The sequence below is a fragment of the Pocillopora damicornis genome, chromosome 8 (genome assembly GCF_964200805.1).
Source record: "Pocillopora damicornis chromosome 8, jaPocDami1.2, whole genome shotgun sequence".
In the NCBI taxonomy this organism is placed as follows: domain Eukaryota; kingdom Metazoa; phylum Cnidaria; class Anthozoa; order Scleractinia; family Pocilloporidae; genus Pocillopora; species Pocillopora damicornis.
Window position 1 is genome coordinate 9,072,229 of NC_142677.1, and position 27,831 is coordinate 9,100,059.

The 27,831-nt window shown below is 35.4% G+C and overlaps 2 protein-coding genes across 8 annotated transcripts in view; one reads left to right on the plus strand and one right to left on the minus strand.

The window, feature by feature from the left end:
- Positions 1-869, minus strand: part of LOC113674566 (polyamine-transporting ATPase 13A3) — a 61,526-nt gene extending 60,657 nt beyond the window's left edge. For 3 of the 4 annotated variants that reach the window (XR_016179159.1, XR_016179158.1, XM_027191047.2), the window contains exon 1: positions 488-869. Coding sequence is in view for 1 of the 4 variants with exons in the window: in XM_027191047.2 (XP_027046848.2) it covers positions 488-535 (48 nt within the window). In the remaining 3 variants the exon portion in view is untranslated. The remainder of the gene's footprint in view (positions 1-487) is intronic. The other variant, XM_089180484.1, reaches the window with a different exon arrangement.
- Positions 704-27,777, plus strand: LOC113674565 (pleckstrin homology domain-containing family M member 2). Of its 4 annotated transcripts, none has more exons than XM_027191044.2 (26): positions 704-972; positions 2,126-2,210; positions 2,916-3,031; positions 9,699-9,808; positions 10,459-10,558; positions 11,942-11,966; positions 12,719-12,781; positions 13,991-14,030; positions 15,102-15,659; positions 15,792-16,115; positions 16,859-16,925; positions 17,955-18,024; positions 18,216-18,306; positions 20,533-20,603; positions 20,858-20,940; positions 21,614-21,749; positions 22,353-22,443; positions 23,517-23,598; positions 23,680-23,710; positions 24,170-24,204; positions 24,370-24,430; positions 24,505-24,606; positions 24,849-24,923; positions 25,782-25,901; positions 26,542-26,661; positions 27,104-27,777. In XM_027191044.2, the coding sequence occupies exons 2-26, from the start codon at positions 2,145-2,147 to the stop codon at positions 27,203-27,205; spliced, it is 2,739 nt and encodes a 912-aa protein (XP_027046845.2). In that variant the 5' UTR covers positions 704-972; positions 2,126-2,144; the 3' UTR covers positions 27,206-27,777. The 4 variants fall into 4 exon arrangements, 2 of the variants coding, with proteins under 2 accessions (XP_027046845.2, XP_027046846.2); XR_003446528.2 differs by having other exon boundaries at positions 706-972; positions 24,849-24,927; XR_016179160.1 differs by having other exon boundaries at positions 706-972; positions 15,795-16,115; positions 24,849-24,927.
- Positions 27,778-27,831: the final 54 nt, after the last annotated feature.

Below are 27,831 nucleotides of genomic sequence, written 5' to 3' on the forward strand. Positions count from 1 at the left end.
AATAATTATTGGTATACCTTTTACAAGGCAGTTTACAAAATGGCTTGGGCACTGGCAAAAACAGGTAGCTTAATGTGACTAGCTATCAAATTTGAGCCACCCAGTTGTGGGTCTGTGACTAGAGCAGTTTAGCTGCCAAGTTCCAATCATGTCATGCTTCATGTTTTAGACAGTCAATAAGATCATTTGTTTTCCCTCCACATGCATCATGAGGATCAATATGTGCGCACAAATGAACTCTTGTTTCGCGCACAAGTTGTTGCTACTATTTTATAGAAGACTTGGATCAAGGTGTGTGTAAATCGATTATTGGATGTACTTGGAAAGTTTGGAGAGCAATTCAAGAAGTTAGAGTCATTCTTGTTGCACTGCCCTCGTGCCATCCAAACTCTTCATGTGCATCAACAACGTGATATATGAGCATGTTAAGTATTCAATCCATTATGAAAAAATAATCTTTAAATATACACATCCTACACGATCTCACCAATTTTTCTCCATCCTCATCGTCTATGTGGCAGTATTTCACATCCATCTTGTTTTTCACATTTGATTACCAAATTCATCCTCTTGACACTTTTTAGCTGGTATGTAGAATGAAATGCGAGGTCTTAAGTTTAATTTCTTTTCCGTAACTCTTTACACTCGTCTTAAAACATGTTACGAGAGGCATTCTGCAATTCCGCAAGGCGTCCGGCCGGTGGCTGGGTAACCACGCCACGGTATAGTTAAGATGCATCGAACACATCCTGGTTAAGAGGGCCAAACAGATCAGTTGAAACGGTCAGGCGGTCGGTCAGGCGTCGTTCAATCCACGAAGATCTTTTTAATTAGTTCAACTTTACTATGCTGTTTTGTTAAGATTCCACCTAATTTCAACAAAAGGTATCGAAATATTAGTTTCTCACCGCGGCCATTACTGATCATCAACGAGAGTTTCAAGAGTGAAAAACAAAGTGAAGAGATATTTCCGTAAGTAGCAACATCTACTCATAGGCTTTTGGTAGAACTAACTTTGTATTATTACGCTCATTCGGGACTAGATTCAAGCTTACCTTACATTTATTCGTATATTTATTGTAATGTAGCGTTTTTCACACAGTCTCACAAGAGTATCTGTCACGTGATCAGCTAGTCCAGTTTTCTACAATGGCTATAGTTTTTTAGTACACTTATCATGCCCTTTACTTGATTAGCTTGACTTGAAGGCAATTGCTTCAGAAAATTGCATCAAGCAGTGCAGTTTTTATCGTGTGTCCTAAAACGAAGACCAAGGTTATCACTATGGCCAGTTAGGGAAAAGGGAAACATCTATAGTTAGCCAATTAGAACTCTCAGTTAAGACAAGCAAACTGCACTAGGTTCAGGAAAACACAACTAATCCAGTTGCCTTTGGCTCTGGTTTACTTCTGACTGGTTTAGATTGTGAGAAAAGTTTTGTAGACCAATTACAGACAAAAGGAAAGAAAAATGACATTAGATTCTTAAAGATCCAGTAAAAATTTCCCTTGGTGGTTCTGAAATGCAATGCAATTCAGCTCATGACCTCAGCTTAATTTTGATCAACATTGTAGAAGGAATAGAGGCACCAGTGTAAAGCTAATAGTTTGAAGAATGACTGGCTTAGGATTTTGCTTTTTGAGACTCTTGGTTTGAATTTGATGCAACAAAACTCTAGTGGACTTGAAGAAGTCTTGTTAAGTGTCTAAGTGGAGTACTTAAGTGATGTTCAATACTTATGTGTTGATAACTAAACTGACCTAGTTCCATTTTAAGTTTTAACTAATCAACAGTGTTAAGTTATAAGAAGAGACCTTGGAGCTCCCATTCTAGTTTTAGATAACAACTCAAACTTGTTTGTCTTTGTTATATGGGTTGGTCATTGTAGTTGTTGTACTGGTTGGTATAAAAAGCTATCTTGTAGCAATTTTTTAGGCGGAGAAGTACTCTATATGTTAGTCATCACTTGTATTGTACAAAACAAAGTTCCTTTATTAAATCAAATGAAACATGCAATTTATTGGTTGAAAGACAGCAATAGAAATAATAGTTATTGTCATGGTTATTACTAATAATATTAATAAATCACTGCATGTAATAATTTTTCGGCTCAAATATTTAATAGAATCATCAAATGGCCACTGATGTCGTCAAGAAGCAATCAGCTAAAGGATGAAATTCTTAATCAGATTGCAGAGCAGATAAAGGGAGTAAGTGTTGGTTGCTGTGGTGTACATGTTTGTCATCACTAGTTTGTTGTTGCAGTGATATTAGACAGGGCGTGAAATTAATTTTTTTTTCTGATAGCCACTTGGCTCCTAAATTCTTCAAAGTGGTAGCCAATTCAAAAAAAGTTGGTCGCCATTTTCAAACACAAACAAACCCCTTTTTTACACTGTCATCATTCTAGAAATTAAGTTAGGGAAAGAATCTTTAACGTGCTGCAAAGTGGACAATAGAATGGATAATATGCAACGTTCAAGCTCACCTAAATCCATCCTAAATCTAGTTATCGATCGAGAGGCATGTGCTGCATTTTGGAAACAAACTTAATGAGGAAGTTTGCCATGGATTTATCTTTGCAAATCTTTTTAATTTACTATATCTCTAGGTAAGGTTATGATGAAACATTCTAGTCGCCAATTTGGCGACTAATTTTTAGGATTTGGTTGCCAAAGTAAAAAATTTAGTCGCATTGGCGCCTGTATTAGGCGCAATTTCACGCCTTGTTAGATTTCTAGAAATCTGTATTTACTAATTCATAATAGTTTTAACTTACTGATTGCTGGCTTTATTTGACATTTAATTTACAATCCATCTTTTATTTCAGTTCAAATTATGATGAATGCAGGTACTGCTATTTAAACAAAATTTAATATGTCTTTTCACTGTAATGTGTGACTTTGTGATTATAGTTACAGCTTGGACATCAAACAGCCTTAGATGATGGTAAAACTGACTTTCAGGTCACTGCGAACAATATTCACCTACAATGCTTGTTGGACCTCTTAGATCACTTTCTACTTCATGGGTAAGCCAATTATTTCAAAGGGGTGAAAGTTATCTTGCTCTATATTGATGTGAAAGCATAAAGTGCCTTTCCCAATGATCAATAAATGCTTTCCTGTCTTTCACCTTATTCATAGCTGTGGGGTTTAGATTATTCAAAGTGCTTACGGTAAAAAAGTTGCAAGGTTATATTTCAACTGCCCAAAACAAAAAATATAGTATGCTAATCTTTGTGCTTTTATGGACTAGTCAAGGCTCAATTTTTCATATGCTATGTATTGTTTCATAAGGTAATAAGGTAACGAGGAAAAAATGTATGTGGCAGCATACCTGTATGTGTATTGCTGCCACATACATTTATACTTTATTATCCTATTACCATATTACACCATTATGTATTACTACCACATACATTTTTACCTTATTACCTTTTCACACCCTGTTTTATTGCCACATACATTTTTACCTTATTACCTTTTTGCACCCTGTTTTGCTGCCACATACATTTTTACCTTATTACCTTTTTACACCCTGTTTTGCTGCAACATACATTTTTACCTTATTGCCTTTTTACATCCTGTTTGTTGCCACATACATTTTTACCTTATTACCTTTTTGCACCATATATTGCTGCAACATACATTTTTACCTTATTACCTTTTTACACCCTGTTTTGCTGCAACATACATTTTTACCTTATTACCTTTTTACACTTTGTTTGTTGCCACGTACATTTTTACCTTATTACCTTTTTACACCCTGTTTTGCTGCCACATACATTTTTACCTTATTACCTTTTTACACCCTGTTTTGCTGCCACATACATTTTTACCTTATTACCTTTTTACACCCTGTTTTGCTGCCACATACAGTTTTACCTTATTACCATTTTACAACCTGTTTTGCTACCACATACATTTTTACCTTATTACCCTTTTTACGCCATATATTGCTGCCACATACATTTTCACCTTATTACCTTTTTACACCCTGTTTTAATTTGCTGCCACATACATTTTTACCTTTTTACACCCTGTTTTGCTGCTACATACATTTTCACCTTATTACCTTTTTACACCCTGTTTTGCTGCCACATACATTTTTACCTTTTTACACCCTGTTTTGCTGCTACATACATTTTTACCTTATTACCTTTTTACACCCTGTTTTGCTGCCACATACAGTTTTACCTTATTACCTTTTTACACCCTGTTTTGCTACCAGATACATTTTTACCTTTTTACACCCTGTTTTGCTGCCACATACATTTTTACCTTATTACCTTTTTACGCCATATATTGCTGCCACATACATTTTCACCTTATTACCAATTTTACACCCTGTTTTGCTGCCACATACATTTTTACCTTATTACCTTTTTACACCCTGTTTTGCAGCCACATACATTTTTCTCCCATTACCTTATTACACCATATATTGCTGCCACATATATTTTTACCTTATTACCTTTTTACACCCTGTTTTGCTGCCACATACATTTTTACCTTTTTACACCCTGTTTTGCTGCAAATACATTTTTACCTTATTACCTTTTTCCACCCTGTTTTGCTGCAACCTACATTTTTACCTTATTACCTTTTTCACCCTGTTTTGCTGCTACATGCATTTTTACCTTATTACCTTTTTGCACCCTGTGTTGCTGCCACATACATTTTTACCTTATTACCTATTTGCACCCTGTTTTGCTGCCACATACATTTTTACCTTATTACCTTTTTACACCATGTTTTGCTGCCACATACATTTTTACCTTATTACCTTTTTACACCCTATTTTGCTGTCACATACATTTTTACCTTATTACCTTTTTACACCCAGTTTTGCTGCCACATACATTTTTCTCCCATTACCTTTTTACACCCTGTTTTGCTGCCACATACATTTTTACCTTATTACCTTTTTACACCCTGTTTTGCTGCCACATACATTTTTACTGTTATTACCTTTTTACACCCTGTTTTGCTGCCACATACATTTTTACCTTTTTACACCCTGTTTTGCTGCCACATACATTTTTACCTTATTACCTTTTTACACCCTGTTTTGCAGCCACATACATTTTTCTCCCATTACCTTATTACACCATATATTGCTGCCACATATATTTTTACCTTATTACCTTTTTACACCCTGTTTTGCCGCCACATACATTTTTACCTTTTTACACCCTGTTTTGCTGCAAATACATTTTTACCTTATTACCTTTTTCCACCCTGTTTTGCTGCAACCTACATTTTTACCTTATTACCTTTTTCACCCTGTTTTACTGCTACATGCATTTTTACCTTATTACCTTTTTGCACCCTGTTTTGCTGCCACATACATTTTTACCTTATTACCTATTTGCACCCTGTTTTGCTGCCACATACATTTTTACCTTATTACCTTTTTACACCATGTTTTGCTGCCACATACATTTTTACCTTATTACCTTTTTACACCCTGTTTTGCTGCCAGATACAGTTTTCTGCCATTACCTTATTACACCCTGCTTTGCTGCCACATACATTTTTACCTTATTACCTTTTTACACCTGTTTTGCTGCAACATACATTTTTACCTTATTACCTTTTTACACCCTGTTTGTTGCCACATACATTTTTACCTTATTACCTTTTTACATCCTGTTTTGCTGCAAATACATTTTTACCTTATTACCTTTTTACACCCTGTTTTGCTGCAACATACATTTTTACCTTATTACCTTTTTACACCCTGTTTTGCATCTACATACATTTTTACCTTATTACCTTTTTACACCCTGTTTTGCTGCCACATACAGTTTTACCTTATTACCATTTTACAACCTGTTTTGCTACCACATACATTTTTACCTTATTACCATTTTACAACCTGTTTTGCTACCACATACATTTTTACCTTATTACCCTTTTACACCCTGTTTTGCTGCCAGATACATTTTTACTTTATTACCTTTTTACACCTTGTTTTGCTGCCCTATACATTTTTCTCCCATATACATTTTTCTCCCATTACCTTATTACACCATATATTGCTGCCACATACCTTTTCACCTTATTGCCTTTATACACCCTGTTTTGCTGCCACATACATTTTTACTTTATTACCTTTTTACACCTTGTTTTGCTGCCACATACATTTTTCTCCCATTACCTTATTACACCATATATTGCTGCCACATACATTTTTACCTTATTACCTTTTTACACCCTGTTTTGCTGCTACATACATTTTTTTACCTTATTACCTTTTTACACCTTGTTTTGCTGCAACATACATTTTTACCTTATTACCTTTTTACACCCTGTTTTGCTGTCGCATACATTTTTACCTTATTACCTTTTTACACCCTGTTTTGCTGCCACATACATTTTTCTTCCATTACCTTGTTACACCATATATTGCTGCCACATACATTTTTACCTTATTACCTAATATTACACCATATATTGCTGCCACATACATTTTTACCTTATAACCTTTTTACACCCTGTTTTACTGCTACATACATTTTTACTTTATTACCTTTTTACACCTGTTTTGCTGCCACATACATTTTTACCTTATTACCTTTTTGCACCCTGTTTTGCTGCCACATATATTTTTACCTTATTACCTTTTTACACCCTGTTTTGCTGCAACATACATTTTTACCTTATTACCTTTTTTTCACCCTGTTTTGATGCCATATACATTTTTACCTTATTACCTTTCTACACCCTGTTTTGCTGCAACATACATTTTTACCTTTTTACAACCTGTTTTGCTGCCATGTACATTTTTACCTTATTACCTTTTTACACCCTGTTTTGCTGCAACATACATTTTTACCTTATGACCTTTTTACACCCTGTTTTGCTGCCATATACATTTTTACCTTATTACCTTTTTACACCTGTTTTGCTGCCTCATACATTTTTAGCTTATTACCTTTTTACACCCTGTTTTGTTGCCACATACATTTTTACCTTATTACCTTTTTACACCCTGTTTCGCTGCCACATACATTTTTACCTTATTACCTTTTTACACCCTGTTTTGCTGCCACATACATTTTTACCTTGTTACCTTTTTACAGCCTGTTCTGCTGCTTCATACATTTTTCTCCCATTACCTTATTACACCCTGTTTTGCTGCCACATACATTTTTACCTTTTTACACCCTGTTTTGCTGCCACATACATTTTTACTTGATTACCTTTTTACACCTTGTTTTGCTGCCACATACATTTTTACCTTATTACCTTTTTACACCGTTTTGCTGCCACAGACATTTTTACCTTATTACCTTTTTACACCCTCTTTTGCTGCCACATACATTTTTCTCCCATTACCTTATTACACCATATATTGCTGTCACATACATTTTTACCTTATTACCTTTTTACACCCTGTTTTGCTGCCACATACATTTTTACCTTATTACCTTTTTACAGCATGTATTGCTGTCACACACATTTTTCCTTATTCCTTTATTACCCAATTACACCCTGTTTTGCTGCCACATACATTTTTACTTTGTTGCCTTATTACAATTCAGCCAAACCTCGATTATCCAGACCTTGATTATCCATATTTCTCGATTATCTGGATCTTTTCTCTGGTCCCAATTTTGTCATGAATATTTATAAGTCATGATAAACATCTATAGCCACATTCTTTTTAAACCACAGCAGTGAAAAATGAAGCAAAAGTGAGTTTGTTTTGCTTTCAAAAAGCAAAAGCAGTACTTGCACGCATCATAATTAATGAGGAACATTCAAATGAGGTCATATTAGCTTTAAGTTGCTTTGTTGCTAAGTGAGATTTCTTGCTCTATCAGCTTGTTCAGTGTAGTAGGCATGATGAACAAGCTACACAGCATTACAAATTTTTATCCACTATTATTATGTCCTTGAAGTGTACGCGATCTGTTCTGTAAATAAAAGCTAAACAGTCTATAATTTTGAAATTAGACAAAGGAGAGAAAAAAAGAACCAATTTTTCAGCTGAATATGATGTTAGTACGATCAAATGTCACTTTCTTTATTTAATCACTTTTTGTTCCTTATTAATATTCATATTTTTGATTATCTGGACACTCAATTATTGGGACTATTTCATCTAGTTCCAAAAAGTCTCCAGGATAATCGAGGTTCCAGGGCGTGAAATTGCGCCTAATACAGGCGCCAATGTGACTAAATTTTTCACTTTGGCGGCCAAATCCTGAAAGTTAGTTGCCAAATTGGCGACTACAACGTTTCATCATAACCTTACCAAGAGATATAGTGAATTAAATAAATTTGCAAAGATAAATCCACGGCAAACTTCCTCGTTTAGTTTGTTTCCAAAACGTAGCACATGTATCTCGATCTATAACTAGACGCCATCTTGGATTTAGATGAGCCTGAAGGTTGTATATCATACATCCTAGTGTCCACTTTGTAGCATGTTAAAGATCTTTTCCCTAACTTAATTTTGGAGGGTCTATCTAGAACGCTGACAGCGTAAAGAAAGATTTTGTTTGTCTTTGAAAATGGCGACCAACTTTTTTTGAATTGGCTACCACTTTGAAGAATTCAGGAGCCAAGTGGCGATCAGAAAAAAAAGTTAATTTCATGCCCTGGGTTCGATTGTATCTAATTTGCTGCCACAGACATTTTTACCTTGTTACCTTATTTCACCGTGTTGAGCATATGATGAGAGGCTAGGGTTTGAATCAGGCAGGTTAAAATACAGTAAATGTACTTGTATGTTGGAAATCCAACCCGAAGCTCAAGTCAGTAAGGCTTTGATACTGGCTTGTTGCACAAATTAAAATTAATGAAGATTTTAGATATATGAATTTCATGTATTTGCACTGTGGTGAAGAGATGAAATTAAGAGATCCTCACAGCTAAGAACACTACTGAAACGAGTAGTTGACAATAGCACCTGAAAAAAATTCAGGCCCTTATGGGATTTGAACCCATGATCTCTGCAATACCAGTGCAGCACTCTACCAACTGAGCTAACAAGCCAACTGGGAGCTGGTCAATGTGTTGGGTCCAAATAAACCATCCAAGTAATGAATGAAGATTTTAGATATATGAATTTCATATATTTGTACTGCAGTGAAGAGATGAATTTAAGAGATCCTCGCAGCTAACTACTCGTTTCAGTAGTGTTCTTAGCTGCGAGGATCTCTTAATTCTATCTCTTCACTGCAGTGCAAATATATAGCTCCCAGTTGGCTTGTTAGCTCAGTTGGTAGAGCAGTGCACCGGTATTGCGGAGGTCATGGGTTCAAATCCTGTACGGACCTGAATTTTTTTCAGGTCCTATTTTCAACTACTCATATTAGTAGTGTTCTTAGCTGTGAGGATCTCTTAATTTCAATTAAAATTAGTTGTTCTATGCTTTGACCCATGGCATTTCTTTTGGATCTTTATTAGCATAAACAACAGTGAACAAAATTTACCTTTTTTCCCTAATTTTTTTTCATCAAACCAGGGATGTGGCCTATCTGCAAGAACATCTGAAAAAATGCATTACAAATTTGCATGAATTAACAATACCTATAATAAATTTCTTAATCTGTGTAGCAAGCTTACAAAAACTTCTATAAAAATACCAAGGTACATATGGATCATTGATTTTGTGAGGTCTCTAATTAGTACTCTCCAGTTCTTGGTACATTGTATTTTGTCTTGTTTGGCAATAATTAGGTTGGAGAAAACTGAATTTGGTTACTGGCCATTTGTGAAAGAGCTCACCCACTCAGAAACAGTAAGACAGATTGTCAGCCACCCTCAAGTAACTACTGAGTTAGATAAAGGTGTGTACATGGAATTAAAAGCTTACTCTAATTGCTTTTTCAGCCTGAGCTAGGCATGTTTTTTGAGAATTCTTTACTTCAGTAACTGGGAAGAAAGGTTGAAAAGAAGGGTCTTTGCTAATCATATTGTTACAGTATCCTTTGGATTTTATGCCAAGTTGTGATGTTTTAACTGTGAATTAACTGAACTTACACCCTATTAGTTTGAAGCAAAACAGAACTCTGTGAACCAAAGTATTTCAGTAGCAGCTGGTGTAACAAAACTTGTCAAATTTACAAGGGCTGTACTCAATTTTAGCTGTTAGTTTAGCTGAAATTGAATTATAGCTTGTTGTATTGCAAAAATAAAACTATTTATAAAACATGTGAGGAATCTTTTTATGGTTGAAAAATTAAGTTACAAACTGAAGGCTGTTTTTAGCTTGACTGCCATTGAAAGTGATGGTAACACAACTTAAATTTTTTGCCTGAAGTTAGTATGTACAGAAAATTTGTTAATAGTCAGTTTCATGAAACTTAATTTACAAACTTACAAACTTGCAGCCACTTGGTGTTAAGCTTTTGCTTCTGAATCTTCTTTTTCTGTTGGGTAGGTCAACATTTTCAAGTATGAGCCACAATAAGCATTATTTCCTCTCTTTGCTTGTTAGGTCGAGTGTGGATTTTCGCAGCATTTGGTGATGGCCTTTTGGAGAGCTATATCAGATTATTTGTAGATAGTCAAAAGTTGGCAAAAAGGTTTTATACAAAGTGAGTTATTAGTAATACCCAAATCTAGAAGTACAGATTTATTTGAATGGTAAAAAAGTGGTTATTTAAAAAACAAATTCAAAATATTCCACACTCTAACGGTAACCAGTCAACTTGCCGACGGACCAACTTGCCGACGGACCAACTCGCCGACGGACCAACTCGCCGACGGACCAACTCGCCGACGTATAAAATCGAGTAGAGACGTTGGCAAGTTGGTCGTCAATCCAATACAACTTATTAGAAGTTAAACATACAGAAAAGTAAACGATATTTAGTAAAAAAACACTGGTGAACATTGGTGAACATCTAACAGAAGCTTAAACATTGGTGAACATTGGTGAACATCACCAATGACTATAACAGCTTAAGACGCGAACGAGAAGTTATTGTGCGACAACAACACCATAAAGACTCATCATGTCAATCGCTCAGATTTTTCAACGAAAACTTGGCTTTCTAGACAAGATCTTTAGTAAAAAGCATTTCTTTTTATTTGCAAAAAAGTTTATAAGGATCTCAAGGCGAAAAAAGGGATTTTATACGTCGGCGAGTTGGCGTCGGCGAGTTGGTCCGTCGGCGAGTTGACCATAATTCACTCTAACTTGCTCCCTAATTAATTAGACTGTGTTGTTCTCACCACCAAAAACATGATCTCTTGCAAGTTGAGGTGATTCCTCAGTATTGTATTGCACATCTTGTGCTGCAGATAAAAATCACATAGTCAGGCGAATATATGCACCCTCATTCCTAGAACATGGTTTGGTTTTCCAATGAATGGACCTGGTAAAGAGAGTATGATGGTCTTGAGCTCTTGAAAGAGCACAGTTACCAATGTTTGTTATTGTACATTTATGTTTTTGGTATAAAAATCAATCCCTTTAAATTGGAGAAATTAGAAACAACTTCATCAAATAGAAAAAAAATGTGGCTAGTAGCATGTGCGAAGCGCATTACTCATGGATGCAAGTTATGACCTTGAAAGCAACCTCTCAAGGAACATTTTGAGATGATTTCATTTGAAATTGCATAATTTTTTCCCAAATTAAATATGAAATTGTTTGGTATACTCTAGAATTTCTGTTTATCAAGTTCTTTTCGAGTGAAACTTTTAAAAACCCTTGCTTCCAACTACTGCAAAATGTATGGGGAACCAATGAAATTAGGTTGTATGATTAGTGCCAGAATAGGCATAAAAATGGTAAGTTTGGCCCATCATATCTCCTAAACAAGCTCAGTGACCCATCTTTTTTATTGTACTTTTTAAAAGAGACATTGGTGAGGAACATCTAAGGATTTATCTATTTTTTTTTGAGGAATCACCCTAACAAGCTCTCTTACCATTCTTTTCTGTCTGTTTGTTTGTTTGTTTTCTTTTTTAAGAAAAGCATTTGTGCGAGATAAGGAGGTAGGTTTGCTTTTCTTACTCTTGTTTTTTTTTACTAAATAATAGCAGTAATGTTACCAACGTAAAAACATTTTTTTAAGTACATTGTAATAAAACAATAATTATTTATATTTTGTATTGATCATCAGTTTTTCTCAGTGTTGTAGGATGAAAATGGAATGCACTTTTTTAAGAATTTTTTTTCATTCACCCTGTTCTACTTGCTTTGGAGTTGTTATCACTGCATTGTTGTATTCATTAATCTATGCTATTTATTAAAATAAAGATAATAATTTAGTTATACTGAAAACCTCAGTATTTAATTTTTAAATTAAAGTGATTAAAGCAACAGTCTGAAAGAATGAAAATTTCTAATTTATGTATCAAATGAAATTAGAACAATATAAACAGAGAACAATTTGTCTGAAAAAATATGTTGAACTGCTCAGAAGTCACTGATAGTAATAGAATTTTCTCTCTTTTTGTTAGTTATTCAGCACTATTTTAATAGTGTATTATACTTGTGTTTTCAAGGTTGAATTGAATAATTGCAGACATTTTTTCTTTGATTCTAACTAACAGTTTGCAACCAAATTAACCTGAATCTACAAAAAGTACTGCATAATAATTATTTATAACTTTGGAACCTGCATTTAGAATACATGTTTTCAGTTTCTTATTACTTAAGTTGCAGTAACTTGTTTTCCACTCTTCTGAACTGTTTTGTTTTGTGGTAGTAAGACTTAAATAATGGCATCTTTCATTCTTCACAGAGACTTGCTTTATTGCAGACTTTAGTCTCAGGTCTTGATTATATCTCAATTGTCTTGGACCAGGTAAGTTAAGTTAATTATTGACCATCACTTTAATCTCTGAGTGATGATAACATCAGTTGCTTTTTCTTGGCATTGGAAAATTTTTATATGCATTATAAGGCCTACCTACATATTTTGTAAAACATTCAGATTTAACATTTGTTTGCTTCAATTTATTTTGGTTAAAGCACAAAAAATCAAGGAATAAACAGTTGTAGTGATTTGGAGATAAGGTCTTTGATTGCAAGTCATGCTTTCCAAAACTTGGTTGATTTGCACTTTAAAGTTCTCTTTGACACAAGAATCTTGTTGAAGACACTTAAATGTGAAATGAATCATGGGAAATAATTAAATTATTTAAATGAAAACAGAGAAATATTTTAGCACCAAATAAAAGTAGGCAAGATGCACAGGCAAAAGTCAATATCCAACTTCTTGATTGAGTCACATCTTTCATAGTGATTTCTAATTCTTTAGACACAGTAGTCACAATCTCAGGCTGGAATCAAGTTGATTATTCACATCTTAAAAACTTTCAAAAATTTATTTGATGAAATTCTTGTGGAATCATGTCAAGTTCTTTCAACATTTCACTGAAATGGCCGCCATTGGATCCTCCAGATGTTGAGATATACAAATGTTGATTTGATGTTGTGGCGGTGGCATTTTGAGACAAAACCTTTGTTTTCTGAAACATTGCAGAACAAAGCAAGCTGACTGTGTTTAATAGTAAAAATGGGCTAAAGATGTGCTGAAACACGTGCTTTTTTTGGCACAGAACACAAAAAAAGTGTGAAGGTTTTGTGTGTGCATTGGCCATCTATCTCTAGGCTGTACTGTAACCCTTAAACTTTGCATGTTAGGAAGCATTAAACTTTTTTCATTTAATATTGTAAGGCAAAGATAAATGTATGTGTATCGTTGAAAATGTATGTGTATCGTTGATAGAGATCAATAAGAGAATACAGAAGCATGCTTAAAGTGCAGGGTATGTTCAAATGGAAATGGTAGTGAAATAGTTGCCATATCCACAACAGGATTTTGGAAACTTAGTGTGGAACCACAGGTAAAGAAATGGTCTTTAAAGATGAGCTGTAACCGAGGTAATTGCCTGAAAAGAAAGCCTTAAAAAATTTAGGCTTCAATGGAACTCAACCCTTTGCCTTCCAAGTACTAGTTGTAGTGTAGTGCATGAATTCCTGGACTTTGATGTATTATTCTCTTTGTTAGGAATCTCCTTATCTTGGTTATGGAACTCAGTATTGTGAAGGTAATGACAGATGTAATAGTAATAGTGGTAATACGAAACAAAAGTAACCATAATGATGATGATGATGATGACAATGATGGTGATAGTAATAACAATAGTGATGAAAATCATGATAATGATAATGATAACAGGGATGATGTCACAAACCTGTAAGTTTTTTTTTGAGTCATGGGCATAGGATTTTTTTTATAGGTCACTTTCATATCTGAAGAGGCCGAAATATTCCTGAAAACATGCAGAAAATTTCAAAAGACACCTTAGAAGAGTCTCAACAGAACCTTCTCTCCATTGCTCTCCCAATATTTGGCCTCAGCTTACATGTACATGTACATGTATTCTACTGGGTAGATTTTTAGAAAATGAATCAGTCAAGGCTCATGTAGTGCATACTTTTTGTTGTGTGTGTGAGAAACTGCAATTTATTGGCAGACATGATCATTATGATTCTTTAATGAATATCATTTCATAATTAAGAGTAGCAAGATTAAAACATGACCTTTCAGTGATGACATGTCACCACTTTCAAATGTAAAATTATTTGTAAATAGAATAAGATATGGTAAGTTTTGAGCTTGGTAAAGAAATAGGGAAAGATAGACATTTTTCTCTTTAAAATTATTATTAATAAGTTCAGTGATGTTAAATATGAAGAAAGGAAAGTGTGAAACTGATTAAAATTACCAGTAGTATAAAAATGAGATAGAGTGAAACAAAAGAATGTATATAATTAAATGAACAGTTTCACTAGAATAGAGTCTTTTTTAATGTTCAGAGTTGGTCTCTTTTTCCTCATTAAAAGTATCTTGTAAATAAGGCACTCAAACACACCTTCCTTTCTTGATATAACATCATTGAACTTACAATAATTTTACTGATAATGGTGACATGTTGCCAAAGGTCATGTTTTAATCTCGCTACTCATGAAATATTTTTCCAAATTATTGATGAATATCAAGACATATGGTATTATGTCATGTGGTGTTATTTAATTATGTCCTTTTAAGAGTGTTCCTCTAAAGAGTGTGCTCAGTTTTCATGTAAATTCAATATTAAGTATTACTTGTGTTCTAGTGGATGGCAAGTGTCAGAGGACACTTGTAACAATGGGTAAAGATGCTGAGGGAGTTGGCATCAGTTCAGGCATCAAAGGGGATGACAACAATAGCACAGTTAGCAGCAGCTTATCAAGCTCATCAACAATAGCTACACCACTGAGTCCAAGGAGTTATCATTCTAGTGGATTAAATGAAATCGATGGGGAAGAAAATGAAAATGTATCTGACCAAAAAGTACATGTCCAACAGACTGATCAGCATGAGACTCAGTTTTGTGACCAGTCTGGCAATGAAGGTCATAAACAAGAAACTACTTCCAGGCTCCACTATAACAAACACTTTCAAATACAGCAGTTTACAGAAGATGGGGATGTGGGGTTTGAACTAATAGATAACAGAAACAAAAAGCAAATGACACAAAGAATAGATCAATTGGTAGATGCAGAACAGAGTAAAGGAAAAAATTACCTAGAGGTGCAGCATGTTTCATCTGGTCACAACGATATGCATAAATGGCCACCAGATGTGCCCTCTGTAGGTTGTGAAGATGCTCCTGAAGAACTGTCCTGTGAAGGTGGGTCATAGAGGTTGCTTTTTCTGAAATAAACTGCATTTTTAATAACATAAATCAAATAGGGTAAGCAAAAGATCACAACCTAAAAATCCTAAGGGAGAAAATATATTCTTTCCCTATGATTGATTTCAGAAGACTTACTGCACATGTCAAGATTTCAGAGGTCACAAGATAGCCACTCAAGTTGTAGCCCAACCAACAGTGTACATTCAACAGATTCTATGGACCAGTTTTGTAGAGACTTTGACTCTAGTTTAAAAGTTACCAGTGAAATGTCCCTAAACAGTGCCACTCTTCATTTGTGTGATAATACTGCTGGTGGACAGCCAGACTCCTATGATGCAGAAAAAAATTCAAGGCATGGAGTTTTCAGTGATGATGGCCTTCTGCAAACTGTAACAGCAGCAGAAACTGAAAAACGATTATCAGAAGCTGATAATTCACCTAGTTATGAAGGTAAAAAAAAGGTGCAAAAGTTGCATGGACAACTGTATTTGCTCATTTACACAACCTCACAACTGATGGTGGTCTTAGGCTTCCTTTACAAATTTGCATACAAGATATGTACATCATCCAAATTTGCTTTTGGAAAACAATATTGGGGATGTTCCAATAAACAGTTGTAAAGTGGAGTCTTTTGTTGGCCAATTTAACATGTATTTTAGGACAGTTGCCAAGAATAAAACCATCAGTGACTACCACATGCATATCTGCAGGCTGATATCTGATATATTTTCTGTACTTTGATTTGATTTGAGATTGTAATAAATGGATATCACTTACCTCACAGGTAAATGAGCATCTTAAAGTTTGAATCAACATCAATTGCATTGTTCAGTTTAGTGGTCTTAAGTGGGTGGCTCATAATTATTTGTAGAGTGGCTGCTTTCACTGACTAATTGGTGCTTCCACTCTATACCATTTCTGGGGGAGGAGGTTCAAATCAAGAATGATTGTGCCTGAGGGCATTGTTTTGACTTGAGGGCTGTGGTGGTTGTAGCAAATTTACACACTGTGGAGGTATACTGTTTTCTTGATGTGGTAAAGCAAAATTTCTACCAGCCCCTCAAGGATGGTAAGGATAGTTATGAATTATTGTCTAATTTATGTACAGGTGTAGGTGCTGTAAATATCCTCACACTTGTTGCTGTTTTGTAAATTTTTTCTTTGAATGACAGAATTCTTCTATTATGTCTTAGGGATAATATTAGGCATTCCAAAACGACCCTCACTGCACCAGACCCCAACAACATCTTGTGATGTAAGGTATGCTTGATGATGTGTTGAGTAAATTTGTAATGCGCATGGTTGAACTAACTAGTGATGTTACAGCACATGAAAAGGGAAGGAGATGCTCAACTTATCATATGAAAAAAATTTTCTTTCTAGGTTAGTAGTGTACCCCTGTCGGCCATCAAGAATCCAGATTTGCGAAGCATATATTTACTTTAGGTTTTTAATCAAAATGTGTGAAAGATGAATAAGTAAATACATGTAGATGAATAAATTCATAAATAATATAATTATAAATATGTTGTGTTTACTTAACCTCATTTATTGTTTGTGAATATGGAGGCCATCTTTGCGGCTATGAACACTACATTGATATTCAGGCCTGTACATGATTTGAACCCATGGCCTCTGCAATACCCATGCAGTGTTCATCAACTGAGCTAACAAGCCAACTGGGTGCTTGTCATTGTTTTGGTTTGTAATAAACTCATGAAGTGATTTATCAATGGCTGTGAATCTATGAAAACCATGTATGTGAACTGCAGTTTAAGAAATGAATATGAAAGTCATCTTTGCAGTAATGAAAACTCCATAAGCAATAGTGAAATATTAAATATAAAAATATTTTATGTAGAAATTTATTGTTTTCATTACTGCTCAAGTAGTCTTCATTGCTGTGAAGATCACTTTCATTTCTTTTTTTCAATCGGTTTTTCACATATATGATTTCATTTATTCACAATCATGTATTCGTCACTTATTGGGTTTATTAAGAACCAACATAATGACCAGCTCCCAGTTGGCTTGTTAGCTCATTTGGTAGAATACTGTACCAATATTGCAGATGTCATGGGTTCAAAATCTTTTAAAGCCTTATTTTCACTGCTTCTTAATGAGATTGGAGTAGCACTGCAGAGATTGCTTTCATATTTATTGCTTAAACGGCAGTTCACATAATCATATGGTTTTCATATTCACAGTTTTTGATTATTGTTTGTGTTTGTGCTAATGCGGGTGCAGTGTGATGTTTTGAGTGGCATTACTGAAGAAATATGTGTTTAGGGTGGATCAGAATAGGATGCTGCTATTGTCGTTGGAAGTGTTTGAGAAGAACAGTGAGCAGTTTCACAGGGTGAGAATCTAATCATATATTTATTTGTTTTACCTTTACTATCCATAGAATCTGCCTGACTCTTTTACTCAGTTGTTCTTAAAGGAAATCCTCATAAAGATTAGTCAGTATTTAATGCTAACGACAAACCCATCCTTCTTGGTTAGGACTACATTTCGACTTATTGCATAAATGCGGTTGCTTCGTTACAGATGCTGGTGTGTATGTGTGGACTCCCTGGTAGTCGGTTGTATTTTATTAACCTCCTCCTCACGGATCATGCGGTTTATCTTCTAAGCAAAGGTATTATCTGCAAAATGATATGAAGTTATTATTGAAAACAAACTGAAGAGTGACTGTGAATCTAAGAAAATCATATATGTGAAATGCGGATCAATGAATGAATACGAAAGTGATCTTCGCAGAAATGAACACAAGGCCTAAAATATTCAGGCCTGTACGGAATTTGAACCCATGTCCTTTGCAATACCGGTGCAATGCTCTTCCAACTGAGCTTACAAGCCAACTGGTAGCTAGAATTTTCGAGGCCTTATTTTCACCACTACTTAAATAGTGTTCAATACCTGCGAAGATCGCTTTCATATTCATTTCAGATAGCAGTGTTGATTATTCATGCTTATTATATGTATATCTGAAGGCAGAAAATAAACAAAAATCAGAACATTTCAAATTACTCTTTATTGTAGTATTGTTAAGATTACTGTAGAGGGTGACCAGAATAAGAAAAGATAGGTTTGCTAATATTAAGTTGTTAGTATGTGAGTTCACTTTTTTTTTTTATAAAAAAAAAAAACTTTGTGGTAGCGTATAGAATAGTATGTTGCTCGCACCAATCAGATCGCCGCATAAGGGTATGTACCTCGTACTAATCAGATCGCCGCATTAGGGTATGTATCTCGCACCAATCATATCATAGCATTTGAATATCTTACGCCAATCACGTCTGAGTATTGTTTTCTTGTAAATGATGTCATGGATCACGGGGCTATGCACAAAGAATGACATTAATCAGAAATACTGGGCACATTTGATAAGTGTAATGGTTTGTGGCCTTCGCGAGAGCCTCGTCGATTAAGGTTGAGATTTTATCGGGATATGAAAGGTACGCATTTAAATTTTCAAATTAAAACGTTTTTTTTTCCCGCTCCTTTACTCTCAGCGCACACGCCAAACAACTTACCTTCCATCACGTACCATGAAAACAACGTCCAAAGTCCGGTCAGAACATGCCCAATCATTGCACTACATGAACATTAGGCAATTTTTCACGTGCTTGAATTGTATTTCACCAATCAAACAATTCACAAGGAACTAAATGCTACTGATATTGAGTTTTTTCCACGCAAATCTCCCGCGTTTGACTTTTTCTACAAATTAAAGTCGCTTTTAGTTACCTTGGACTTAACCCAATTGCGTGTTAATTCCTTGTAAACAACCTAATTTTTATCACGTATTTCACACATAGAGAGCAAAGTCCAGATACACAACAACCAATCAAGGAGCCCTTTTTGAAATATAATCCTTTTCTCTTGTTCAGTGTTCCTTCACTTATTCGAGATCTCAATATATCTTTAGTTAAGGTCCACTAGAGGTACAACAGAGTTTCAGTTTGCATTTCGTAGTAAAATTACGCGGAATTATATTTTTGAAGTAACTAACTGTAGAAGAATAAGTTTGATTTTCTCTCTGTTGGAGGAACGACAGTAAGCGTAGTCTCTTTCGCAACCGTATATCACATAATATAAAGATTTAGCTAAGCCTAAAAGCGGACCTCGCATTTTTTTTCCCCCGCACGTCTTAAGGGCACAACGCCTTGCCCCGGCTAGGACTAGAACCTGGATTGCCCGACTCGGAGCCCAGCGCACTAACCACTGGACTACTGAACAAAGCCGTGGCGTCGGCGTGCCCGCGGTACAGTTGACCACGCATGTTGAAAGTAGCACCTTGTACGGTCGTACACCCAAATTTTTTCGGCTTGATGGGTTACTACTATTTTGTATAATTAAGGGCTACGCTCTGCGAGCTCCGCTAATATCTGTGTGAATTCAGATAAATTAGGGTTTTTTTTCTGTCTTTCTGCGATATTTTCGCTTTTTGAGAGTTATGCTCTTTTCGGCGACAAAAATGAAAATATTAAGTACACTAACTGTCCCATCTCAATCCATCCAGCCAAAAAAATAACTCTTGCATGCTATGCATGCCTATGTTTAAATCGCGGTTACAGATCATAAAATCTACTCTCCCTTAGTCTATTTTGAGAGCTTTCATTCCTGTCGCAGTCTCTCCCATTCTGCCATTAGCATTTATTCCTTCCTGCCAATTCTTTGTTCAATTGACTTGAAGTCTGTTGTCTCTTCTTATTCTGCCCTAAAAGTTGGCTGGCTGGCCTAGTTGTGTTGTCTCTTTGGAAAGCATTAGCTACTGTAAGAAACATATAAGCAAGATGTATTTTGGTTTATGTGCCTCTGGTTTTGCAGAATTTTAACATCAGCTATTTTTTATCTTTAGCGCCATCCCACAATGGAAAGGGCTTTCAAGTTCAATCAGCATTACCATTTACAACTTTGAAGAAAGTAGAGGTACTCTCAAATTACAATTTACATTGCAGACCATTTTGTGTAGTTTCACGCAAAAAATACAATTTTCCTACAATAAAGAAATTGATATTTTAAGATACTCAAAATGGCACTGAAATTTTGATTGACTTGATCATGGTTATATACCTTGTGCATGTGATAAAGCGTGGTTTGGAGGACTTTTTTAGTTATGGCTATCAATTTATATCGTTATTTTGTTAAGAGATCATTTTGCTTCCCTTCATAATACCTTTCAGGTTGGTCTGAACTGTCAAACAGTTACTCTGGTATCCAAATCTCGAAAAATTTTCTTATTTATAGCAGATGAGGCTGTTACAAGGTATGGTTTTGAAGAAGCCTTATTCCTACCATTTTTATGCAATACTGGCAAGAAATTTGAACAATCTTAAATTCGTACTAAAAAAATCAAAACTGTCCCAAAATGTTTAAGTTGCAGTAATGTTTGAGCTTTCAAAATGTTCACAGTACAGCAGAAAACTTGAAGAACGTTAAAGAAAATTAATGTATTTTCACGGGGGATACATGTGCCAACATATCTGTTCCAGGCCAACATGCTTAACCTGAAAGCCACTTAAGGCTTTATAGATCCCTAGTTGAGACATTGGTTGAGGGTCATATCATCTGGACAAATTCGTGATAGACTGTTTCAGAATTTTCGCTAAGTGTCCCTGTCATGGCAAGCAATGTGATCACCTCAGGCGTTTTTTATGCTCTCTGTGTGTCGGCTTTCTTACGGAAAGAAATCTTGTCTGCCGATCGCCAAATCTTAGAGGGTGCAAGGAATTTGGAGCAAAAATAATAGGATTTTGGGCCACGGAAAGTACCGTGCCTCTTCAATTGAGACGAACAGGTTTACGCTTACAACAGGTAATGCAAAGTTTTAAAATATACGTTAATTACATGCAGTGTTAATTTCATGAAGAGCCAATTTCCTATAATAAAGAGTTAAACTGTGCAAAGTGATGATGCAACTGTTGCCTTTTTTTGGATAGGGATTTTCTTTCATCATTGACCAGTATGATACTCAAATCAGGCCATGGATCCCTGCTCACAAAGATTATTTCTACTTCCTCATTTGAGCAAGAAGTTACATTAAAGAAGTGGATCTGTGAACTTGAAAACCTCCAGGTAAAAGTTGGAATGAATCTTATTCCAGGAGAGCCAACGGTGGATAGAACTTATTACATTTATTTCATTATTTCACTAGTCTTAGTATAGATGCCGGACACTTCTACAGTAACTCAGGAGGAATATCAAGAAATATGTTATATCAATGGCGTATTCCTTCATAGATTAGAGATTAGTTAGCAGATTAAAGAGGTTCTTCGCAGGTTAAACACATGGTACAAACCCGGCTCTACTGGAGGGCAAATTGTCAAAATCAATTGTATAAGTCGTTATAATTCTTGCAAAACAAATGTGACTTATCAGTATAAAAACCATGAATTATAACGATCTTGATTGTGAATTTTGTTAATGGGATAATGTGTGCGCTGATTTACACAGTGATTCTTCTAGTATCTTGAAGATAAGAGTTTCTACAGACAGCGTAGTGTGATGAATTTTTTTTATTTTCTAGGCTTCGAGTTTGTGTTTGTAAATCAATGGTAACTATTACCTATAGAAACATAACTTCCAAAATTAAAAGAAATGTGATCTAGTTTTTATCACGCATTCAAATGAGATGGCCTTTGGCGTGACCTTTACACTGTTTCACCGTTGTGGTTGCAGTCGTCCAGTGTGGACATCAGGTGTTTTACTTTTATTCACTGGTGTGGACTAACCGGACCGGATTCCAGCATTGAAGTTCTCAGTCACAAAAGTACGTGTACTGTATATTAGAATTAAGAGTCGATAACTAAACGGCAACACTTGCCATGATTGCCATAGTAGATTTAGACAGATGTTTATTTCTTCCAAGGGTGCGATCAGTGATGTTAGACCCTGGTGAAGAGGGCTCGCCCTTGATTACTAACATTCTTCGAATTGTTATTTTTTTTCTCACTTCCAATTTATTTTAACCTAAGTTTAAAGTTATATCAACTCTAAAAATGATACTTATATGTAACTGGACGTGACCTTCTCGGAATTTGGGAAGCCATATTTCAAGTCTTCAAAATCAGTTTTTGGTTTTTTTGTTGTTTTTCGCTTTGCTTTATTACACGATGGATTAATTTTGCTTAAACCGTAAAAGAAATTCGAAAGTTATTCGGGTAATTGTTTTGATAAACAAAGCCCCCATTAACAGTTTAAACATTTACATTTCGCTTCACTAATCTGGCGTTATAATTGTTGACGTGGCTTTAACTGCTAGTCAGTTGCGTTCAAGATTTGGAAAGATTATTAGATTAACGGTCACGCTCATCGACATCATGGTTTTCATGTTTGAAAATAACTTTCTGATTTCACTTCATTGGAATTCGCGATCTTACTCCCTTTGCATATTATTTAAGCGTGGTCAAGTGAAGTCAGTCACTCAGTCATTCATTCATTGTTTCATTTTTATACCGTATTCATTCGATTAAACGCCGCGGCGTTTATTAAATTTTTCGTGATTCAAGGTCGGCGTTTATACGAGGGCGGCGTTTAATGAAAATCCAACTTACTATTTGCAAACAAAAGTATGGTAATTGCCCGTTAAATTAAAAAAAAACAGAAACATGTTTTGATGGTTGTCTAAAGTGTCACTTTTTATACTGTTCTCAATTGCACAAGTTGTGCAAGATCTTATGTCGGATATGCTTTCTCGACATCAGAACTGGTACGTTCAAAAGGATTTGTGTCTGGTTCGCTCAAAATTTCTAAATGTGATCGAATAAACTCCGCAGGATGGTGCGGCGTTTATTCAAGGGTGGCGTGTAATCGAATAACTTCAATATGTATTACATGTTTCAGGCGTTAAGGAAGGTTACATGGACTGTAAGCAAGCACAGTATTTAAGATCCTACAAATGGACCACCAGCTATTTTGTGTTAATGTAAGTATATATTAGTTAGAACATATGATGGCATTTGAAATGTTTAGATTAACTTGAAATCGTATTCTGTTCTTGCTGTAGGAATGGATCCCTGTATCAATATGTGAAGAAGGTGAGGTTGTTTAATGAGCTGAGTTTTGTTAGATGGTGAATGCCACGACTATTTTTTTTTTTAACCCAGAGGCTAGTAAGTATTTGGAAATGAGAGCGGGTTAAGGCTACAAAAAAATCGTAACTTACTTAGTTAGTTTTATTAAGATGAAAAGAAAAATGTTAATAAGTGACACATATCTTGAGTCTCAGGACTTCGGCAGAAGCTATTTAACAAATACACAACAGTAGTACACTCTCGTTAATGTAAATGAATTTGTGGAAAATTTTATTACAATAAGTGCATAGATACAACGGGGTTTATTTATAATTTATGACTCTCTCGCCTAAGAGAGAAGTTCTCGACCTTACTGTTTATAGTTAAGTAGCGGTTTTAATTATTATATTTAAAGAAAACTAACTTACTGTGATAATTGTTTGGAAACATTTTTTAAATTGGTTCTCTGTTTGTTTTGTATAGGGTGATGAAGAATGTAAAGTTATTGTAGAGCTGAGGTGAAGATTTTTCGCAGCTTAGAAATTTGTTTGTTCAATTTTGGAAGTCAATTTAAGTTTTCATTCTTTAAGGTATAAATATTTACATTTAGGCATATTTACATTTCAGTCTAACTATTTACATTTAAGTATAGTTACATTTTTGTATGAATATTTACATTTTAGAGGATCCCGATGTGGAGGTTGCCGAAGAGTTGATGATGCTGACCGCCCTTATGCCTTTGAGGTAAACAGCAGTAACTTTGCTGAATTTTTTACCTCAATGAGCATGTGTAACTTTGTTGGGTTGTCACGTTGTAGGTTGTATCAGAGGATGGCTCATCCCTACTTGTCCTTGCAGCCTATAGCGAGGATGAATCGGCTGATTGGATATTTAGGATTTGTCAAGCTACTGCTGATACGGTAGAGACATATCACAAATCTTCTTACTGTTTCTGTTTATTTGTTTGTTTGTTTTTATTGCTATTTGTCAATTTGTTGCTCTAGAGGTTTTTACCGCTACAGCAACATCAGACAAAGGTGGAACGCAGAATTTTCAGTTCCAACCAGATAGCGCTAAACGGATGAAGTAATTATTTTGAAAATATGTCTTACATCTTACTTTATCCTTGTTTCGCCTCATCAATTGGTGTTTTGTTTCGTAGTCTGAAAGCGTTGAGGAAATGAGCCCTACAGTTATGAAATGCGTGCCTTCTTGTCTTATCCTCACTAATGTCAAAGTAGGTAATACTTTGTTATGGCCAGGCCTGTCTGATAGTCTGTTCAGGACTGGGGACATTGATTTAAGAAAATTAAAGGGTTTGCAAAAATGCCCACACTTAACCGATATCAAGCAGGTGATCAATGGATTGGGATTAAAGATGTTTGCATGCTTCGTCGTTAAAAAGTTAATTTGGAGTTTTGACACTTGCCGTGTTTTGGCATTCCAAAGAGGCATCTAACGTTCCCAAAATTGATGAAATGAAGAGATCCTCGCAGCTAAGAACACTACTGAAACGAGTAGTTGAAAATAGTACCTGAAAAAAATTCAGGCCCGTACAGGATTTAAACCCATGACCTCTGCGATACCGATGCAGCGCTCTACCAATTGAGCTAACAAGCCAACTGGGAGCTGGTCAATGTGTTGGGTCAAATAAACCATCCATGTGATGAATGATGATTTTGATGATCATGTTCTGTACGTTTCAGTAGTGTTCTTGGCTGCGAGGATCTCTTAATTTCAACTCTTTACCGCAGTGCAAATATATGAATTTCATATATCTAAAATCATCGTTCACAAAATTGTTTTTAAATGTGCTAGAAAAATGGGTGCGCATGTCGCTAGTTTCAGTTTAGCAACGTGACCGTTCAGTTTAATTTTGACGCGAGAAAGTCTCACTTTTAAGCTCATTTGATAATAGATTTTAGATTTTAACTACGTAGCACAATTAGTTTCACATGCTTTGTAAAGGGGTAATTTGAAGGTTTTATGGTTTTTGTGGCAAGCTCTCCTTTGAAGTAAAAATGAAGTCACTTATCATGGCATATCTTTTCTACATATTCAAAATAATGCCTTATTTGTCTACGTCACTTTTAAGATTTTGGCGTGTCTCCCTAATCCAACTAGAGAGGAAACGTTTCAGCTGCTTAGTGAATGTTCTGTACAAAGTGTGACAAGGCTATTTGTGGACAATGATGTCAGGAACTATTGTATTTTGGTAGGTGGGCCTAAGTCACCTGTTAGTCGATCCTTTTTCCGTTTCCCGACACGTTATCTTATTTAAGGCCCTGAAGCAGATTTTTCCAATTTTTATTTGTGTGTTCATCAGCCTTAAATTAATGAACTACGAATTCAGAACTAGTCAAATGGCTAGAAAAACGTTTGTTAGTGTCTGGTGACGATAAAAGCTTCCTCTGCGAAGATCAATGTATTATGGAAGAATTTATTTTTCTGAGATTTTTCCGTGTACTGTGTCTGAGTTGATTGTTGATATCGCTAAGTTTTATTTAGTATCTCTTCACGTAACCATAAGCCTCATAGCTTTGCAAATCTGAATGAACACTCAAGTCAAATAGGGGTTTCAATAAAAGCCGGTTACCGGCGGTCTACCGCCGCCCATAAGACCTCTTACTGCCTTCTGTAGAGCCAGCGAGCAGACCCTCGTGTTAACGGCCCCTTTTCCGGGCATAGCTACACTTATCACATTATCGACAGCCGCTTGTGAAATAAGTTATTGAAACCCCTGTTTGAGCAGGCTCCTGTGTGCTGTGGAAGTTGGTTACCGTCACGGTCGAGTGAGCACTTTATGTCACCATGTGTAACTTCTAAACCATCGCATTTTGTTTTGCACCTTTAAGGAGTTCGAACACAGTGAAATCACCTCTACAGAGTCCTCTTGGTTTATTTGGTTTAAAACGGAGTATGAACTAGCAAAGTTTGAACGTGCTCTGCTGGAAGCTTGGCGGGAGCTCTTCCAGGTTTGTCTAGTCTCGGTAATTGTACTTCAGAAAATACGCTAATTTTACTCTCCAGCCACATTAAGCAGCCGAAAGGCACGTATGTGGTCTTAATTTCATGTCACAATCTGTAGTCACTTTAGAGTGTGACCCAGGCACAGATGCTGAAACCCTCGAGACCTTTAGTACTTCACAATGATCTTAAGGTATTTGAGAAGAGTTCCTCTTCCCTTTAGAAACATGAAAAGAACAAAATGCCTGTTTAATATACTTCTTTAATCGTTTTCGTTTTCCCTCATCACTTCCTCAAAACCGTTGTTATCACAAAAAGAAAAAAACATTAAAGTGCCTTACGTCACCAAATGTGTCCGAACTTTGGTTATCAATACCGCTTCGTTTTGGTTTTGTTTTGTTTGTTTGTTTTAACGAGCTTGTGGTGATTGGATTTTAATTTATTCAACAGATCGATCTTCAGTTTCTTGTCTTGGGTGAAGGATTCATTCGCGAAAAAGCAAGACAATTAGCAAACAACATTGAAGATTTGTATAAAACCCAACTTGCTTAGCTTTGCTTCCATGTAGTCTTTCTGAACTGTAGTCCGTTAATATAATGTACATTAGTATTCGGTGTTTGTGCCAACTGTTAGCGTTATTATACCGGAGTTTCATTACGAATGACTCTAGCTACGTGTAGACTGTAGCCTATGATTACTTTCAGTAGTTATAACCTTTTGGATTTTTCCATAATATGAAAGGTGGTTTTACTGAGAACAGTAACATTTTTTTCTTACACTTTCTCCTTTTTTCCCCAATGTCAGAAATTTGTAAATGGCATAGTTACAGCGCATAACGGACCAAACAATTGTTGGCAATTTTTATCAGTGACCCACGATTTCCGTGGTAAATGCTATTCAGGCGCGAAAAAAAAAAAAAGAAAAAAAAAAAACCACAAGAATCAGACATACAAAACCTTTTGCAGGTTTGACAACATTGTTTGATTATTTTAAGAGGCCATAATTGGCAGACCTGTTTTATATGTAATACAGATAGACTTTGTTATAGTAAAATTGTGATGGGTGCCGTTATTTCAATCAAAAAAGTTCTAGTCAAATGGAATAAATGAAATCATTGAAGTTGATCAGGGCGAGCGTTGATGTTTAAATTGAGTATCTTAATTCTTCATTGAGTTAAG